We start from the raw sequence: 21783 nt of genomic DNA, 5'->3' as shown, positions 1-21783 counted from the left end.
TGAAATAGATTGTAGACAATTTTGTCCTTATATATGTTACTTTAAAGACATTTCTTTTAATTTTAAAATACATAATATGTAGAAATAAAATTTTGCATAGGTTTTAAAATGAAATATAATATTTTAAGGAAATTTTATTTTTGATTTGGGTTCTACTTCTGAACCTGTCTGCTTTCCCCTCCCCACACTTAGGATCACATTTACCTTTGTCTTTTGTTAAAGATCTTCAACATTAGCTTTTTTTTTTTTTATTATATGAAATTTATTGTCAAATTGGTTTCCATACAACACCCAGTGCTCATCCCAAAAGGTGCCCTCCTCAATACCCATCACTCACCCTCTCCTCCCTCCCACCCCCCATCAACCCTCAGTTTGTTCTCAGTTTTTAACAGTCTCTTATGCTTTGGCTCTCTCCCACTCTAACTTCTTTTTTTTTTTTTTCTTTTTTCCTCCCCCTCCCCCATGGGTTCCTGTCAAATTTCTCCGGATCCACATAAGAGTGAAACCATATGGTATCTGTCTTTCTCTGTATGGCTTATTTCACTTAGCATCACACTCTCCAGTTCCATCCACGTTGCTACAAAAGGCCATATTTCATTTTTTCTCATTGCCACGTAGTATTCCATTGTGTATATAAACCACAATTTCTTTATCCATTCATCAATTGATGGACATTTAGGCTCTTTCCATAATTTGGCTATTGTTGAGAGTGCTGCTATGAACATTGGGGTACAAGTGCCCCTATGCATCAGTACTCCTGTATCCCTTGGATAAATTCCTAGCAGTGCTATTGCTGGGTCATAGGGTAGGTCTATTTTTAATTTTCTGAGGAACCTCCACACTGCTTTCCAGAGCGGCTGCACCAATTTGCATTCCCACCAACAGTGCAAGAGGGTTCCCGTTTCTCCACATCCTCTCCAGCATCTATAGTCTCCTGATTTGTTCATTTTGGCCACTCTGACTGGCGTCAACATTAGCTTTGAGAAGGGATGGCAAGTCTGGAGTAGCAAAAGCAAATGTCTATAAATAGGGTGACCTATAATTTATCATCCAAACCAAGACACTTTGGAGACAAAGGTAAGACTATGAATAATTATGTAGGACAAAGGTATAAACTGAGTCTGTCCCAGTTTCTCCAGACAAACTGGAGAAATGAATCACCCATACATTAATAGACAATTTATTATTTTTTTAATTATTTTTTTATTTTAAAGAGAGAGAGTGCAAGTGGAAGAGGGGGCAGAGTGGGTAGGAGACAGGGAGAGAGAGAGAGAGAGACAGAGAAACAGAAAGAGAAAGAGAAAGAGAGAGAGAATCATAAGCAGGCTCCACGCTCAGTGCAGAGCTCAACACAGGGCTCCATCCCATGACTGTGAAATTATGACCTGAGCCGAAATCAAGAGTCAGACGATCAACTGACTGAGCCACCCTGGCGCCCCTCATAGACAACTTATGAAATAGCTTGAGATTAAGAAAAACAACAATTCACGAAAGATAATACTTTATCTCTGTAGTGGGTGAGTAATGTGATGATGATGCCGGATCCAGCGTATTTTTCCATGCAGAAAACGAGGGCAAAATTTTTAGAGATCTAGATTCTTCTTGTAAAAGTGTCCAAATGCTAAATGTTCAAGTATGGACAAATAACCACATGCACCAATTAAAATAAATATAAACACTTTTGTATGACACATGGCAAAGAGTGCAATTTGCAAAGTTTGGCACTAGGTGTTAATTTCAGAAAAACTCTATTCAAATGTGTATGGATTGTCTGGCAACTACATTATCAATGAACTCATCAAACTCTAATCAGTATATACTAATTCAAAAGTAACCTAAGTCAGAGATTCTTAAATAAGAAGCAAATATTGGAGGGCTTCATAAAACACAGATTCTTGAGTCCTAACCCCCAGTCTCCAGGATGGAGCCTGAGAATTTGTAATTCAGGCAAACTCCAGGATGATGCTGATGCTACTGGTTTGAAAAGCATGCTTTGAGAATCATGAATAGAAATTTGCTCTTGCTTTCAAGGAGACACCAATATTCCAGGGTCAATTCTTCCATTAATCTATCTATCCATTCATTTATTTATTTAGTTCCAAAACTATCATATTCCAGATACTATAACAGGGAAAGAAGAAAGGTATTGTGTTTGCCTTGCTGATTTTTAAATCATTATTGATTTAGGGCATGCTTAACGTCAGTAACTCAAATTTTACCTATGAAATTCAGAGATTCTAAATGATTTGGCTAAGGGCTTATCAATATTGGGTAACAAATCAGCTTCAGAAAACAACTTATGACTTCCAAGTCATGTAAGCTTAACACATAAAATAATAGAGATGGAAGAGAGATTAAGAAAGACTTACAGGGTCACCTGTGTGGCTCAGTTGGTTAAGTGCCTGACTTTGGCTTAGGTCATGATCTCATGGCTCGTGAGTTCCAGCCCCACATCAGGCTCTCTGTTGTCAGCATGGAGCCGGCTTTGGATCCTCTGTCTCCCTCTCTCTCTCTGCTGCCCCCAAAATAAAAATACACATTAATTTAAAAACAAGACTTACAGAAAAGATTCACAGTGAATGTATTCCTTTTCCTTTGAAATTGGTCCTTTGTGTACATCAACCAGTCTAAACAGAATTAAGAAGTTTAGATTCTTTCAATGTCATTCTCCAGTAAAATAAATAAATAAGCAAATAAATAAGCAAATGAATGAATGAATGAATGAATGAATAAATAAATAAATAAATAAATAAATTCTATGAGGTGTTATAGAAATTAGAAAATTAGTTTATGGCAGGTGAGAAAAAAAATTTGAGAGGAACTTAACATTTTAAAATATTTGCTTTTTGCAAGGTGCCTGGGTGGATCAGTCGGTTAAGCATCTGACTCTTGATTTCAGCTCAGGTCATGACCTCGAAGTCGTGAGATCAAGTCTGGTGTCGGTTCTGGGTCGGGTTCTGTAATGGGCATAGAGCTTGCTTAGTATTCTCTCTCTCCCTCTCCCTCTGTGCCCTGCTGCTTGCATTTTCTCTCTTTCTCTTAAAAGTGATAATAAAATAATAAATAAAATATTTGCTTTTTTCTGTTTATAAAAATAAAGAGGCATATTGTAAAATAATTCTAGAAGATATAAGAAATATGAATTTAAATTTGTTCTAAATTTCACATACAGAAACAACTATTAATATTTGGGTATTTAAAGAACATTCTAAAAGTTTGGCACATTTTACCCCCAAAATAAAATTATATTATATATAACAGTTTTATGCTGAATTTCACTATTAAGTAAAATTATTTCTTCAGAAAAATTTTTAGAAGCAGAATTGCTAATCAGAAGTATGTAATTGTAAAGTCTCTATCAGTTTAAATTCTCATCAACAGAATACCAATGGACCTTTTATTCATTCTAGTGACTTGGAAAAACTTTATGGTACTTTATAATCTTACATTCAAAAATGATCAGTTATCTCATTGTTTTAATTGACATTTTTAAAATTATATCAGAGCTTGACTTTTTTATACTATCTCGATTTAATGTTGCTTTTAATGGGGTGGGTAAACTATTATTAATCTTTTCCTATTTTTCTATTAAAATATTTATGTTCTTGTCATTTTAAAACTCTATATATGTTAAGGACAGTAACCATTTTTCTTCCATAAATAGAACAAATATTTCCCAAAGTTGTCATTTTTTGTGGCATGCAATTTGCCTTTGCATAATAGCTTGGCATTTATTAATAAATTTTAGTTTTTTTATTATCTTATAAGAAGATAAGTTCCGTGAAGACAGAGAATGTGTCTTATGCTTTTGAAAATAGCAGCTACGTGGATAGAACTGGAGGGTATTATGCTAAGTGAAATGAGTCAGTCAGAGAAAGACAAAACTCATATGACTTCACTCCTATGAGGACTTTAAGAGACAAAACAGATGAACATAAGGCAAGGGAAACAAAAATAATATAAAAACAGGGAGGAGGACAAAACAGAAGAGACTCATAAATATGGAGAACAAACTGAGGGTTGCTGGAGGGGTTGTGGGAGGGGGGATGGGCTATATGAGTAAGGGACATTAAGGAATTTACTCCTGAAATCATTGTTTCACTATATGCTAATTTGGATGTAAATTTTAAAAAATAGAAAATAAAATTAAAAAAATAGCATATGCAAGGCAAATACAAAGAAATGCTGAATACATACTTTCTTTTTATATTTGCATTGGTATGGAAAAGGGTCTCTAAATTTTCACCACAGTCTCATAATGACCACAGTGCATGGTATATCTTACTGCATGTTTATAAAAATAGTAGCCTCAGATTATGAACCTAGTAATACTGAATAAATGTTCTAATTTTTCTCAAGAGCAAGTTCAAAAATGGAAAGTGGGGACAAATGTTGAAACTCGAAATGATATTTTTGTGATATTTAACTCAAGGCAAAAGAGATGACAGTTTTTCTCACATTATGATGTTTTTCTAGTTCCCTTCTACACTTTGAAGACATTTGTTTTTATTTTCCTTATACGAGTGTGCAATTTACTATCCTAATATCTATCTATGTTCTCCAAATGTCATTGTTTTTATACCAGTGGTTTCTGCATGCATATTTTTCTCATTTACACTACTTAGGAATGTGTGAGTCCAAAGAGAAGCCAATCCTTTTAGCAACTTTTGCTTCCCTACAAATTCTTGAGCAAAGGGCCATCTCTCTCTTTCTGTGATAGAAATAATGCTAAGAGTCATTTCCTTGAAATTCCTTGTGTCATCATAGCTCATCTACCTAAGAAAGCAGGGACTAAGGTGGAGATGAATCTACTTCCCTCTGTGAAGGCAGGTTACACGGACATATGTCACCAAAATGCTTTCTCCTCATTTCCTTCTTCCCTCATCTGAATATTGACAGCCCTGTATGCCTCAGTCATCTTTAATGAGGAAGAAGATGACAGTAATGAAGGGTCATTATTGGGTAAAGAAATATCCACAAGAAATATGGGGTGCTTGGGTAGCTCAGTTGGTTAAGCACAGGGATCTTGATCTCAGCTCAGGTCATGTCGTGAGATTAAGTCCTGCATGAGAGTCCATGTTGAGAATGGAACCTGCTTAAGATTCTCTCTCTCTCTTTCCCTCTGCCCCTCTTCCCTGCACGTGCTGTCTCTCAAAATAAAAAAAGTTAAAAAATTAAAAAAAATAAAGAAATGTCTACAAGAAACAAAAATTATTGACATTGAAAACTAAATGAAAATATCCAAAAGTGGGCTGGCAGAATCTGGACCTTCTTTCTTTAGATGTCTTCAAAAGCAAGAGTTCACTTGTTTAACCCTAGTTCAAACTCCTTCGATGGCAAAACCTAGAGCTTATTCCTCTTCATAAATGAATTGTCTTTCAAGTACACCACGTTGTGCACTGTAATATGAATGACCTGGAATTGTAGAGTGCACAACATAAAGAACTATATTTGCTGGTGCTATAGACTAGCGACCCTTTGAATGCACTTGCTAAATGTTTTGATGAATGAAAGGCTTTTAGATTTATGTTTATGTTTATGTTTATCGTTAATTTGGCCCAAAGTCCAAGTAATCATCCTTCAATGAGACCATAGTACAGCAATGAGATCATGAACTTCAGTATCTGGAAGATGAACAAGTTCAAATTCTTCCACTTACGTGTTGCTTGTGGGGTATACTCCTCTGAAACGAAAGTGAGCACAAAAGTAAATTCTCATATATCACTGCCACCAATCAAATATATTCTCTTCTTCCTCAAGAAAGGGAAGTTTGTTTAATTAAGCAAGACAAGGTTGGGGCTGTGTGTATGGATACGTATTTTTTTTTTCTTTTTCATTGTTAGTAAAAGTGAGTTTACAGAACAATGGAAAGTGAATGTCTCAGCACCAAAGGTTATAATCTTGGGTGCTCCAGGAGTGTTTAGTTTCTTAGTTGCCAAAGAGAAAAGCCGTGTTTGATAACCATGGTTTTTGTACATGATCCTGGCTTTCCCTTGCTCCTGAGAAGGAAATAAAACCTACTACCTGATTTCCAGTCTCTTTCCCATCTAGCCGCACTCCACCCCACCCAAGTTCAACACACACACACACACACACACACACACACACACTCACGCACTCCTCTCTAGGAAGAAATGGAAGACAAGAGAGCTGCTTTCCTGGGAACCAGTCCAAGGCACATACAGTCTGACTCACAAAAATACAAAGTGGGTAATCCCACTCTTGGGATTAACATCATAATGCTAAGGTATTGAGTTGAAGACTTTCCCTCCTCTTACTCCAAGTGGGGGAGAGAAGCCAGTGGAAACACAGGTTGGCTCTTTACTCCTTCAGGCCTGGGAAAGGTGGGCAGCTGCTTCCACTGTCCATACTTCTGTCTGTGGTTTCCATTTCCTGAAAAAAGAAACAAAAGCTCTCTTAAGGAAATGAGCCTTTGGCCTGAGACCTTACAGCTGTCTCAGCAAAACATAGAAATGATATTTTCTCTTTACATGTAATTTGCACTTCAATATCTCAACCTTTGCCCATCATTTCTCCTTCTCTAATCTCTCCAGTGCTGGAGACACCCGCCCTGTATCAGAACCTTGTTCACCCTCAGCCTGAGAAACTATGTGGTTGGGCGAGAGTCCCTGTTGAATACATCACTTGGTATAAGGTTTTTTAAAAAATGAATATTTAGTAATGCCTATTTTAGATTGAGAAGTAGTTCTTTGGATATAAGTCAACAACTTTGTCAAAAATCCTATATAACCAATTTTTAGAAATATCTTTAGAAATTATAATTTCATAGCTGAATAAGTTTTTAGAAAAGTTTTCTGCTCCCTCTTAACCACTTACCTTGTAGATTTTTATTCAACTTGCTCTTGCAAATAATTGCTATCATTTACTGCTTTTGAAGAAGTTGTATTGTTAATACTTTTAGGAGTCTTAACTTTCATAACTAGATGAAGTAAACATATGAAAGAACAGCTAGTCTAAGATGTTTGCTTTATGACTCTTTGAAATGCAAAACAAATGGTTGCTTTTATTTTACCTTCATGAAATTATATATATATTTCTTTTATAGGGTATAATAATGACATTTTCATTTCACTTTTGATAAAATTAAAGTGATCTTATACGTTGTAGTTATTGAACTTTCCAAAGTTCAGATTAGCTTGAGATCTGGGAGACCCTTTTGGGTTTGTATATATCTAAAGAAATAAAGAGCTTAATGTCATGTTATCTGGATATACAGTATGTTAATTGACACAGAAAGTTGAATATACACCCTATCAATATCTGAATGTACTCAGAAAATAAAGACATTCCATCAAGAATGGAATGGTGATTCAAATTTCGGTAAATATAGGTGGCTCGTGTATTTGCTATTCTTGGTATCGTTTTTAACTTTTCCTCAAGAGCTGTAACTCTCTGGGACAGCCAGACTACACCAAAAATCTGTGAAGGGGAGAAGTATAGAAAGTGTAGATTGGTGAATTGCAACTCAAACCCTCACCTTATGCACATTGTCTGTGTGTCCTTTGTCCAGGATGTAATTACCTCTGTTTTGTTGTATCATGACTTTAGTTTTAAATCCCCTTCACTGTCTGGTCTGCACCATTTTCAGCCAATCATGTTAGAGATTTAGGGATGAAAGTCAGAACTGAAGATACTTTCTAACCTAGTCTCTGCCCCTTTCTATCAGGAGAGCCTGGAAGCATTTTTAATTTTTCCAGTGCCAATTTTATAATTTATGAAGCACTAACTTTGGTTAGGATGAGGTAGGGTTGTGTAGCAAAGCAGAATTGACTAGATTCAAATACCAGTTCTATTAGACATTAGGGAAGCTACATACTATCTTTGTATTTCAGTCATGTCTTATGTAAAAAGGGGATAATACTGAGCTAAATTCATAAAGACGATGTGCAAATTTCAGAAAGCATTCGTGAAACACTTAGTACCATGCTCCAGTGGTAGTCAGCACTAATGCAAGTATGAAATTATTATTTCTCCTGTGTTCACTTCCTAATTCAATAGCAGGATAGGCTGGAACAATGAATATGGCCTCTGAGCAATGCCTAGACAGAAATGAGCTATTTTACTGAATTTTTAATAAACCAGATGCAGTTATGCTCAGTTTTGTCCACAACAGGAATAACTTTATTCCCATGGAACTGCCAACCATAGCTGGCTTCCCCTTCAATGATGCTACATCTCCTTTGCTTTAGAGGACAGTTCCTAGAAATTATGTTTTATGTTTTCCATTGTGTTGTCTCAGAAAGCTTGGTCGGGACACCCAGTATTGCTACTATGTACCTATATTTGCAACTAAAGTGTCAGTGTGTGTTTGAATTCTTCCTCTTCTCTAGTTTTCTTACTGTCTTCTTTTTAAAAAAAAATTTGTTTTTAACATTTAGTTATTTTTGAGACAGAGAGAGACAGAGCATGAACGGGGAGAGGGCCAGAGAGAGAGGGAGACACAGAATCCGAAGCAGGCTTCAGGCTCTGAGCTGTCAGCACAGAGCCAGACACGGGCTCTAACTGGGGAATGGTGAGATCGTGACCTGAGCAGAAGTCGGACACTCAACCGACTGAGCCACCCAGGCGCCCCTTTACTGTCTTCTTTTATCAGCGCAAACCCCAAAACTCACACGCCACAGGCATCCACAGGAACCATTGCTCCCTACGCTGTTCACATTTGCTCTTAACAAATATGTTCCCAGGAATTTTGAAACCCCCATAGTGCTTGGGACATAGAAACTCTTACTAAAGACACTGCTATAAAAATTGTAACTTCTGTTTTATAGATAATTCATTTGCTCTCCGAAGAAAAATCTACCATGGATTGCTGAGTTAAAATATGGCCTTGATTCATCAGGTCTGTTAAAACCTTTCACAGATCTCTGACAAGGTGATGTAAGTGGAGCATGCTTATCAATGCAAGTTATTTGACCCTCAGAACTATACAGGCACAGATGTCATTCTTTTTGGACATTCTCTTAAATGAGGAATGTTTGTGGTCTGAAAGTGGAACAGAGCATATGGCATCATAATTATTAGTAAGAATTCATACTCGTTAGAACTTGGGCTTAATATAAAACCGTTTCTTTTCCCATTTTCGTTCCCATTGCATACTAATGGAGTCTGGTTTCATGGACGCATTTTTGGGAGTGTTGTTTGCTGTAAAAGAACCACCACAATCCACCACCAAACTCCACGGTGCCGAAGCCACGGCTGCTTCACGTAGCGCTTCTAAAGTTTTGCATGGTCCCTGTTTTTCAGGTTTTTGGCCAAGAATGCATAAAATCTTTTCCTTGGTGCCATTTTGTAGTAGCCTCCAGTCACCAGCAGCTGTTTGGAATCAGAAGGAGAAAATGAAAACACAAACCAGGGTTTTTAACTGTGGCAAAAGAATGTTCAAAGAACCCTCTCTATGATAAAACAGAATTTATTGCAAAAAGTATTGCAGAGCTAATGAAATCAGGGAAACCCCACAATGAAAGATGTTTCTCTCTGGTAAGACTGTGAGTTGATAACGTTAATAACACCTCATTAGGATTTGTTACCATAAGCCTTCACCATGTGGGTCTGCAACCAAATGTGCATGATCTACATAGACCTGCAAAGTATTAAAGCTGCAGTAATATTATCCCAAGTTAGTAGTGGCCACTGATGCCTGAGAAATGCAAACACAAATGTTCTCTGATGAATACTGTTCTAAATATGGGTCTTTCAGGATTCCAATATATAAAGTTCACACAATTATTACCTCCCAATAAAATTCCACAGTACAGGAGGAAATAATCCACTACGAAAAAGAGATTGTGGAAACAAAGTTACTGGGATATAGGTTTTTCAACATATTAAGGGTTGGTTTTATCACAGAGAGTTTAAATTAACTATGATAAAATATTTTAAGAAATAAAATAGCAATACCAATTAAACTATCAAAATGATTATGCAGCTATAAGAAAACACTAAACAAAATTTAAAAAATTAAAATCACAGAAATAAAAAAATCAATAGATGGGCAAGCAACAAAAGAGTAAAACTGAACAACACTAAAAAACTGAACAGTTCTAAAAAAGAATCAAAGCAAGAGACAATGCGAAAGGAAAGAGGAAGAGAACACACATGTAGAAAATAAGATAAAATGGGAAATTCTAACATATGTGTAATAAAAGTTTGACAATGAGAAAACAGAAAGAATAGGGGAGATCAGTTCTTTAAAGAAATTATGGATGAGAATTTCTAGAAATGATGAAATCCGTAACTTCCCAGGTTCAAGATACACAACATATTGCAGACATGATACATTTTTTTAAAAATTCCAGTTATAAAGCTGCAAATATCAAAATAAAGAAAATATCTTAATTTTCTTAATGTTTATTTGTTTTTGAGAGAGACAGAGTGCCAGTGGGGGAGGGGCAGAGTGAGGGAGACACAGAATCGGAAGCAAGCTCCGGGCTCCAAGCTGTCAGCAGGGAGCCCAATGGAACAGGAGATCATGACCTGAGAGGAAGTGGAATGCTTAAGCGACTGAGCCAGGCAGGCGCCCTGAAGAAAATATCTTAAAAGCAAGAAAAGAGATGATGTGTAAAGAAATAACAATTGGAATGCCAGTCAAATTCAAGAGCAACAATAAAAACTCGAGGCTGTAGAATAATACACTGAAGCACTATGAGAAAATATCTGTGCAATTTGAATTGTGCGCGACAAAATAATTCTTTAGGAGCAAAGCCAGATTAAAGACATTTTGTCTTTAATTAAAAGCTAAGACTTTACCACCAGTGGAACTTCACTACAAGAAAAGAATAAAAGAAAAAAATATATATATAAGAAAAAGAATTAAACAATAAAATTTGAGAAGAAAGAAAGCAATCTTGGTAGAAAGTTCTGAGTTTCAAGAAGGAATGTTGAGAAAGCATGATAGTAAATATAAACAAATTCTAACTGTATAAAACTAAAAAAAATGTGAATCATAGGATTAACAATATATGGGTCAACTTAAATACAAAATTAGCGTATTACTTGAAGAGATGAGTGACTGTTATATAGGATTCTAAGTTCCTTCTATTAATCAGAGGTCAAGTTTTTGATTATTTTTTATATCTTGTTAATTAAACATGAAAAATTTTGTGAGAAGTTACTAAAATAATAATAATGATAATAAAGCTTCTAAGCCAGTAGAAGTGGAAGCAAGAATAGGGAAAAATCAACCCAAAAGGAGCAAGAAATGAGGAAAAAAGAGAAAGGAGACAGGGAAGGAGGAGGAAAAAGAGGATAAATATAAAGTATAAAATAAAATAGCAGAAATAAATCCAAATGTATCTGCAACTGTAGTAAAAAAAAGGATTAAATTTATCATCAAAATACAGATGATACTTGTCATGTTGAGAACTGGGAGTTATATATAAGTAATGAATCACTAGATTCTATTCCTGGAAACAATATTACATTATATGTTAGCAATCTAGAATTTGAATAAAAATTTGAAGAAGAAAAAATAATAAATAATAAAATAGTGAAAAAAACAGATTACTAGATCAGTAAAAAAAAATTCAGTAAAAGTCTTTTCCAAGAAAATACCTAAAGCATAAAGAAAGAGTAAGACTAAAAGTAAAAGGAAGCTAAAGATATACTTGCAAAATGCTAATCAGAAAAAAAATTTTAGGCACCTTAAGATCAAGTAAAACAGACTTTAAGACCCCTACCATTTCTAAGGAAAAGCAAGTCATTGAATAGTGATATAAATTTTATTTTAAAATTGCAAGTTACTGGACACAGACCTTACTCCCTCTATAAAAATTAACTCAAAATGGATCACAGATCTAAATGTAAAATGCAAAATGGTAAAACTGCTAGAATATAGCATGGGAGTAAATCTAGATGACCTTAGGCATGGTGACAACTTTTTAGGTATGATACAAAAGGCACAATCCATGAAAGAAAGAATTGATAAACTAAAATTTACTAAAATTAAAAATAGAACTACCCTACAACCCAGCAATAGCACTAGCAGGAATTTATCCAAAGGATTCAGGAGTGCTGATTCATGGGGACACACGTACCCCAATGTTTATAGCAGCGCTTCCAACAACAGCCAAATTATGGAAAGAGCCTAAATGTCCATCAACTGATGAATGGATAAAGAAAAATGTGGTTTATATATACAATGGAATACTACTTGGCAATGAGAAAGAATGAAATCATGTCATTTGCAGCAACGTAGATGGAACTGTAAGGTATTATGCTAAGTGAAATAAGTCAGAGAAGGACAGATACCATATGTTTTCACTCATATATGGAACTTGAGAAACTTAACAGAAGACCATGGGGGAGGGGAAGGGGGAAAATAGTTACAAATAGAGAGGGAGGGAGGCAAACCATGAGACTCTTAAACACAGAGAATAAACTGAGGGTTGATGGGAGATAGGGGGGAGAGGGGAAAATGAGTGATGGGAATTGAGGAGGGTGCTTGTTAGGATGAGCCCTGGATATTGTATGTAAGCAATGAATCATGGGAATCTACTCCCAAAACCAAGAGCACACTGTATACACTGTATGTTAGCCAGTTTGACATTAAATTATATTTTAAAAAATTTTAAAAATTTTGGTCTTTGAAATACTGTTGAAAGAATGAAAAGACAAACCACACACTGGAAGAAAATATTTACAAAAGACACATCTAATAAAGGACTATTCTCCAAAATATACCAAAAAACTCTTAAAACTCAAAAATAAGTAAACAAACAACACACACGCACAAAAATGGGCCAAAGGACTTAGCATACACCTCACCAAAGAAATTATACAAGTAGCAAATAAGTATATGAAAAGATGCTCCACATCCTATGTCATCAGGGAAATACAACTTAAAACACCAGTGAGATGCCACTAAAAATGATTAGAATGACCAAAATCTGGAACATTAAGACATCAAATCCTGGCCACAGGAACTCTCGTTCATTGCTGGTGAGAATGTGAAACAGCACAGCCACTGTAGAAGACAATTTGGCAGTTACTTAGAAACCTAAACATACTCTTATTATATGACCCACTAATCCACACTCCATGGCATTTCCCCCCAAAAAGTTGAATATTTATGCCTTCACAAAAACATGCACAGGGGTGTTTATAGCAGCTTTATTCATAATAACCCAAAGTTGGAAACAACTAAGATATCCTTTGGTAGGTGAATGGATAATTAAACTCTAAACAATAGAATATTATTCATCTGTCAAAAGAAATGGGCTACCAAGCCACAGAAAGACATGGAGGAAAATTAAATGCTTATTACCTAGTGAAGCGAGGTAATCAGAAAAGACTACATACCATATGATTCTAATAATCTGACATTCGGAAAATGGTAAAATTATTGAGACAGTAAAAAGATTGGTGGTTGGCAGAGGTTAGTGGGGAAGAAGGGATGAATAGGCAAAACAGGATATTTAGGGTAGCAAAACTACTCTGTGTGATAATGGATACATTAATATGTGTTTACATATAACTGTATACATAAATTATGTATGTTTTATATATTTTATATATAAATATTATACAAAGTTTGTATATAAAATACAGTCCATTTTTTCTTATCTTAAAAAAGTAAAGCTGGCTGTGATTATATTCGTTAAAAATTTTCAGGAATTCTCCCATACATTTTGTTGAAGTTATAAACCCTTTTATTTTCATAAATTGGGTCTTTCTTAAAGTCCTTGGTTGAGATAAAAAATTTAATATTTTTCCACTTTCTTCAGCATACTCTCTATGGTTTTTTTTTTTTCCATTTTGAAAAATAGAAATACAGGACATACTAATGGAGAGGATTCATAAGGTTAGTTTATTTTTGGTTTAAACTGTTCAAGGAGTCACATGTAATTCTATACTTGCTCAAAAGATAAAACATTTTACCTCCCTAAAGAATTGGAAGCAATGCAAGATAAGTTTCCAATTCCCTCTTTGGATGCCGTAGTCTTGGCATATATAAAATGGAATTCTCTCTCTCTCTCTCTCATTCTCTCTCTCTCTTCCTCTCTCCTTCTCTTCCTAGCTTACTAATTTTTAAAAACTATCTTAACCATTTCTTTCTTTGTCTTATTTAACATTTAATATGGAAATTCTGATCTACATCTATTACTGTTTGATTCTAATAATTTTCGCCACATCTTCCTGGTCCGTATCTTTTGATATATAGACCAGTGATAGTTAATTGTTTAGAAAGTTGTAACTTATAAAATTCTAAAGAAGAATGCCCCTCTTGGGGCACCTGGGTGGGTCAGTCCATTAAACCTCCAACTTCAGCTCTGGTCATCACCTCTCTGTTTGTGAGTTCAAGCCCCGAGTGGGGCTCTGTGCTGACAGCTCAGAGCCTGGAGTCTGCTTCAAATTCTGTGTCTCCCTCCCTCTCTGCCCCTCACCCACTTGCACTCTGTCTCTCCCTGTCTCAAAAATAAATAAACATTAAAAAATATTTTTAAAAAAGAAAAATGCACCTCTTTCCTTCTAGAGATAAAAACACTGCTGACAGGCAATTTGTACTCTGTCTCTCACAGCTGTAAGAAATATCTTATCAGAATTTCTGAGATATTTAATGTCTGAACAAGACAATGTAACACTTAATATGTAGTCCCATGTCTCTCTTTGATTTATTCAGTTGTAAGCTCCCCAAAGACAAGAGCCATGTGCTCAGCATTTGTTTGTTTCTAACATGAATAGTGTAGTGATAGAAACATAGATCCATGTGTTCATGAATTGGTTGATGGAAACCAGTGAAAACTAAGCATAGGAAAGTGTGGTTTAAAGAAATAGTCCCATTTAATGATTCCTTAAAGTTCTGTTTATATATATGGTTTCAGTTTTTCTGAATATTGCCATTCTGAATAAAATATGTATGAATTTAAATCATATATGTTTTTATTCATATTCTCCTTCCACAGGAACAGCTCCACTTTTTCCCTTTATTTCTTTGGCTTCTGCATAAGCAATAAACATCCTAAAATATTACCTAGGTTGGTACACACATATATTATTATAACATTGCATAATATAATAATATGGAATTATACTTTTATATTTAATATAATTATTAATATTATTATATCATAGTATAATATATAATATTATATGGTTACTGAATTTATAAAACAGTTCACACTTTATAAAATTATTTAATCAACTAGAATAGGTCTGTTTATAATTATGTATCAGGAGGTTATTAGTTTGCTAAATTAATAGCATAAGGAAAGTGACTACGTCTTTCACTGCAACATAAAAGCAACCACCTACAGTCTTAGTCTTGAGTATGTATTCTTTTTCATTTTACTTTTAAAAGTGTCATGTGAGTGTGTCTAGAATAGTATCAGAGCAACTGTCTTATTTGTTTCAGGTGAATGTAAGATACTCAAAGTATAAATACCACATTTTTAAAAAATTTATTCACTTATTTTGAGAGAAAGAAAGAGCACAAGCATGAGCAGGGGAGGGGCAGAGAGAGAGGGGCAGAGAGAAGCCCAGGCAGGTTCTGCACTGTCAGCTCAGAGCCCAACATGGGGCTCAAACCCCATGAACTGTGAGGTCATGCCCTGACCTGAAGTCAAGAGTCGGATGCTTAACCGACTGAGCCACTCAGGCACCCCACTACCACATTCTAAAATAAAACCTAGGAACATGCATGCCAAGTTCAATTACTCAACTGCTAATTTCAATAAATTGAGATCTCCTCTCTTCAAATTAGAGCTCTTGATGGTTATTATAATATTAGAATAATTGAGAGTTGAAAAGGACCTGGTTGATGAAATTATAGTATAGTATTTATCAATAAGAAAATGCTTCACATCATTTGAAGATCAAATGGTTTACACCAAATGTAGATTTTAGGTAAATGCATCTGAACTCGTCCATTTCAATTGAGTGCTAAAGATAGACAGTATTTACTACCTTTATGCCCAAAGTGTTATTTTTATACTAAGTCAAGAATTACAAGTGCAGTGCTAATGTTTTCTGAATCAAAATACTGGCAATGTGGTCTGAAAATTACCTGTATATCCATGACAAAAAGAAGGCAAAGTATCTGAAATGAGAGACATTATGAAAATTCAGCTTATGTAGTTACTGTAGTTCATGGCGTGGTTTTCCTTATCAGAGCATGCATGCCATGTTTATAGTTTCAGTACTGCATTGAATAGGAATTATGTTTTGTCTACATTTGCATATTGACTATATTTTTTAGAAATCTGAAGTGTGTCCGATTCTCTGCTGTTTTTCTCCAAAAACAAAATGAAACAAAAATTCCCTGGATGCCAATGTATTTTTATTTTTCTTAATTTTTATTTATTTTTGAGAAAGAGAGAAGGTGAGCAGGGAGGGGCAGAAAGAGAGGGGGACACAGTATATGAAACAGGCTCCAGGTTCCAGGCTATCAGCACAAAGCCTGATGTGGGGCTCGAACTCACAAACTGTGAGATCACGACCTGAGCCAAAGTTGGACGCCTAACCGACTGAGCTACCCAGGAGCCCCTGGATGCTAACATATTTTAAGCCAAAAATAATATCTTGATTCATTCAAAATACAATTTTAAATCTTCATTGAATAAAGGGAGCACAGAACATAGAGGATATTGGCAGAAATTTGAAATGACCACTTGTTCATTTCAATGACTTGTATTGGAAAACCGGTGTTGGTCATTTGTATTATAGAACAAATCTCATTACTTCTTAAATGTATGATTTGGGGAAAATAATTTAAATTCTTTGTGATTTTCTCTATCTTTAAAATAGTCATAATTGGGGCGCCTGGGTGGCTCAGTCGGTTAAGCATCCGACTTCAGCTCAGGTCACGATCTCGCGGTCCGTGAGTTCGAGCCCCGCGTCGGGCTCTGGGCTGATGGCTCAGAACCTGGAGCCTGCTTCCGATTCTGTGTCTCCCTCTCTCTCTGCCCCTCCCCCGTTCATGCTCTGTCTCTCTCTGTCTCAAAAAGAAATAACCGTTAAAAAAAATAAATAAATAAAATAGTCATAATTATTAAGACTATCTATAATGTGAAGAAAGGTGAGAGGCACTTCAAGATCTAAGGTAAGTCAAAATAGAAAATAAATATGGATTAAAAGAAGTTTGAAAACTCAGTTTGTGGCATCTAAAACATATTATTATTAAATCGCTACTATGTGTATAGATCACAGTAAAAAAAAGTTAAAAATAAAATCCAAGAATAGCTATTATTTATTCCTACTTGAGGTTTTTTGAAGCAACGCAGTTTTTCTTATTGTTTCACAATGCATGAAATTTGAGAACTTCTGTTATTTTCCTCATCAGAGAAGATTTTCAGTGATCTTGGTAAGTTTAACTACATCTGAAATAGCTGGTAGTCATGAAGTGTGATTAACACACAATGGCAGGGATTTGAAAACATGAAAGAGGGAGAATACAGAATAAGTCAGAGAGGAATGTGAGGATAAGAGTTAATAAAAAAGGATCAGAAACCACATTGGACTTTCTTTATGCCTTTACAGAATATTTGTTATGTGTGTACTGATAGTTTACTATGAAAACTGGGAAAAATTAGAATACCTATTTTAAAGAATTGAAGGAAGATCAATATGTAAGTGATGAATCATTAAATTCTATTCCTGAAACTAATATTACACTATATGTTATCTAACTATAATGTAAATAAAAACTTGAAACAAAAAATTAAATTAAATAACAATAAAAAATAAAGAATTGAATGAAGATCAGTTAAAGTATAACCATGTAAATTGTATAGCACAGTGCTTGGTACGTAGTAAGCTGTCAGTAAATATCAACTACTGGTATTGTAGCTATTTCTTATGTTCTTACAATTATTTCTCTGTATTTCCTTCCTTTTTTAATGTTAATTTTCTTATTTATTTATTTATTTATTTATTTTTAATTTACATTCAAGTTAGTTAGCATATAGTGCAATAATGATTTCAGGAGTGGAATTCAGTGATTCATCTCCTACATATATCACCCAGTGTTCATCCCAACAAGTGTCTTCCTGTGGCCCCTTGTCCCATCTCCCCACCTACAACCCCTCCAGCAACCCTTAGCTTGTTCTTTATATTTGAGTCTCTTATGTTTGTCCCCCTCCCTGTTTTCATATTATTTTTGCTTCCCTTCCCTTATGTTCAACTGTTTTGTACCTTAAATTCCACATATGTGTGAAGTCATATATTTGTCTTTGACTGACTAATTTTGCTTAACAAAATAACCTCTAGTTCCATCCACCTTGTTGCAAATGGCAAGATTTCATTCTTTTTGATTTCCAAGTAATACTCCATTGTGTGTGTGTGTGTGTGTGTGTGTATATATATATATATATATATATATATATATATATACCACATCTTCTTTATCCATTCATCAGTTGATAGACATTTGGACTCTTTCCATATTTTGGCTATTGTCAATAGTGCTTCTATAAACATTGGGGTGCATGTGGCCCCTTTGAAAAAGTACACCCGTATCCCTTGGATAAATACCTAGTGGTGCAATTGCTGAGTCTTAGGGTAGTTCTGTTTTTAATTTTTTGAGGAACCTTCTTACTGTTTTCCAGAGTGGCTGAACCAGTTTGCATTCCCACCAGTAGTGCAGAAGGGTTCCTCTTTCTCTGCACCCTCACGAACATCTGTTGTTGCCTAAGTTGTTAACTTTAGCCATTCTGACTGGTGTGAGGTCATATCTCATTGTGTATTTTTTTCTTAGTGCTAATCTGGCTTAAATTTCTTTGAACGCATATAAACTATAACAGGAGACTACTACTGATTGATATACTATCCAAAATTTAATCTATAGTAAACCATTCTAGAGTAATACATTTCAGTGAACTCTCTGCACAAAAATGTCATTAAGCTTATATTACACTGGTATCATTCTAAGCATGTAACAAAGAGAAATTAAAGCCTTTTTAAAGTGAATATTTTGGTTCTAATCCATCCATCTTGAAGACTGTCCTAAATATCTTCTTTGCAAGTCCAATGACCCAGAACTTGAATTAAAAAAAAAAAAAAAAAGCAATGAGGCATCACCCAGGTCAGTCAGTTAGCACCCAACTCTTGATTGCAGCTCAAATCATGATTGTACAGTTCATGAGTTCAAGCCCCCCATCAGGCTCTGTGCTGACAGTATGGAGCCTTCTTGGGATTCTCTGTCTCCTTCTCTCTCTGCCCCTCCCTGTTTGCTGTCTATTTATCTCTCTCAAAATAAATAAATAAACTTAAAAAAATAAAGCAGGTATGTTTATAGATTTTAAACTTCATTTTATTATTTTGTCTTTAAGAATAGTAAGAACATTAATTAATTAAATCATAGAGGCTATTGATTTTTTATATGTAGACTCCAAAATTCTTTGAATATTCTATTACAAAACACTACTATTAGTAAGTAAAGAAATATTTCATGCAGAATTTTTTTCACTAAATGTTTGAAGGGATTTTTTTTTCTAATGTAAGGGTTAGGTAAAGGAGTTGGAGAAAGAACAGTATTTCTTAAATCTCTGAACGAAACGACAGTGTAGACCCTTTCATTTTCTTATCATATTCTTTTTCAAATCTCTCATACTGGGCTACAGTGAAGTGATTTTTCCAATCTCCCAAAATACCTGAAAAGAAAGATAAAATGACAAATTTGAGACATCTATAAAATTTCCTTCTTAGATCAGTTTTTCAGTTTTAATTTGAATTACTATACATATATATATATATATATATATGTATATATATATATATATATATTTAATTTAAACTCAAGTTAGTTAGCATATAGTGTAATAGTTATTTCAGGAGTTAAATTCAGTGATTCATCACTTTCATATAACACCCAGTGCTAGTCCCAACAAGTGCTCTTCTCAATGTCCATCACCCATGTAGCCAATAACCCCACCCACCTCCCTTCCAGAAACCCTCAGTTTGTTCTCTGCATTTAAGAGTCTCTGATGGTTTTCCTCTCTCTGTTTTTATCTTATTTTTCCTTCCTTCCCCTATGTTCATATATTTTGTTTCTCAAATTCCAAATATGAGTGAAATCATGTGATGTTTGTCTTTCTCTGATTTATTTCACTTATTGCACTCTTTTGTATCCTTTGGATAAATACCTGGTAGTGAAGTTGCTGGGTCATAAGGTAGTTTTATTTTTATTTTTGAGGACCCTCCATACTGTTTTCCAGAGTGGCTGCACAGTTTGCATTCCCACCAACAGCATAAGAGTGTTCCCTTTCTTCACATCCTTGTCAACATCTGCTGTTTCCTGAGTTGTTCGTTTTAGCCATTCTGACAGGGCTGGTTTTGATTTGTATTTCCCTGATGGTGAGTGATGTTGAGCATCTTTTCATGTGTCTGTTAGCCATCTGGATGTCTTCTTTAGGAAAGTATCTATTCATGTCCTCTGCCTATTTCTTCACTGGATTATTTCTTTTATGGGTGTTGAGTTTAAGAAGTTATTTATAGATGTTGGATACTAATCCTTAATCAGATATGTCATTTGCAAATATATTTTCACATTATGTGGGTTGCCTTTTAGTTTTGTTGATTGTTTCTTTCACTGTGCAGAAGCGTTTTATCTTGGTGAAGTCTTAATAGGTCATTTTTGCTTTTGTTTCCCTTGCCTATGGCGACATGTCGAGAAGAAGTGGCTCTGGCTGAGGTCAAAGATGTTTCTGCCTATTTTCTCCTCTAAGAATTTGATGTTTCCTGTCTCACATATAGGTCTTTCATCCATTTTGAATTAAGTTTTGTGAATGGTGTAAGAAAGTGGTCCAGTGTCATTCTTCTGCATGTCACTGTCCAGTTTTCCCAACACCATTTGCTAAAGAGACTGTCTTTCTTCCATTGGATATTCTTTCCTGCTTTGTTGAAGATTAGTTGGCCTTATATTTGTGGGTCCATCTTTGGGTTCTCTGTTCTGTTACACCGACCTATGTTTTTGTACCAATACCATATCGTCTTGATAATTACAGCTTTGTAATACAGCTTAAAGTTCAGAATTGCGATGCCTCCAGCATTTGGGGTCTTTTGTGGTTCCATACAAATTTGAGAATTGTTTGTTCTAGCTCTGTGAGGAATGTTGGTGTTATTTTCAAAAGGATTGCATTGAATGTGCAGATTGCTTTAGGTAGTATCGACATTTTAACAATATTTGTTCTTCTGATCCAGGAGTATAGAATGTTTTTCCATTTCTTTGTGTCTTCTTCAATTTCTTTCACAATCTTTCTATAGTTTTCAGTGTAAAAAGCTTTTACCTCTTTGGTTAGGTTTATTCCTAGGTATTTCATGTGGTTTTTTTGATGCAATTGTAAATGTAATCAACTCTTTGATTTCTCTTTCTGCTGCTTCATTACTGGTGTATAGAAATGCAACAGATTTCTGTATGTGGATTTTGTACCCTGAGACTTAGCTGAATTCATATGCCAGGTTCCAGCAGTTTTTTGGTGGAGTTTTTCAAGGTTCTCCACATAGAATATCATGTCGTCCGCAAAGAGTGAAAGTTTGACTTCTTCCTTGCCAATGTGGATGCCTTTTTTATATGTCTTTTTGTTGCCTGATTTCTGAGGCTAGGACTTCCAATATTATGTTGAACAACAGTGGTCAGAGTGGACACCCTTGTCATGTTCCTAACCTTAGGGTGAAAGCTCTCAGTTTTTCCCCATAGAAGATAATATTAGCTCTGGGTCTTTTGTATATGGCCTTTATGATGTTGAGGTATGTTCCTTCTATCTCTACTTGGTTGAGGGTTTTTATCAAGAAAGGATGCTGTATTTTGTCAAATGATTTTTCTGCATCTAT

At 35.0% G+C, this 21783-nt stretch overlaps 1 protein-coding gene across 7 annotated transcripts in view; it reads right to left on the bottom strand.

The window, feature by feature from the left end:
* Nucleotides 1–19246: 19246 nt before the first annotated feature.
* The window catches only part of LOC123595901 (sulfotransferase 1 family member D1-like), a 42925-nt gene continuing 40388 nt past the window's right edge, over nt 19247–21783 (bottom strand). For all 7 annotated transcript variants that reach the window (XM_045473829.1, XM_045473830.1, XM_045473831.1 and 4 more), the window contains one exon: nt 19247–19604. In XM_045473829.1, coding sequence (XP_045329785.1) covers nt 19492–19604 — 113 coding nt within the window. In that variant the 3' untranslated portion in view covers nt 19247–19491. The remainder of the gene's footprint in view (nt 19605–21783) is intronic.

This window comes from Leopardus geoffroyi, chromosome B1 (genome assembly GCF_018350155.1).
Source record: "Leopardus geoffroyi isolate Oge1 chromosome B1, O.geoffroyi_Oge1_pat1.0, whole genome shotgun sequence".
Classification (NCBI taxonomy): Eukaryota; Metazoa; Chordata; class Mammalia; order Carnivora; family Felidae; genus Leopardus; species Leopardus geoffroyi.
The sequence above is the reverse complement of the archived record's forward strand: the minus strand, read 5'-3'. Positions and strand labels throughout refer to the sequence as shown.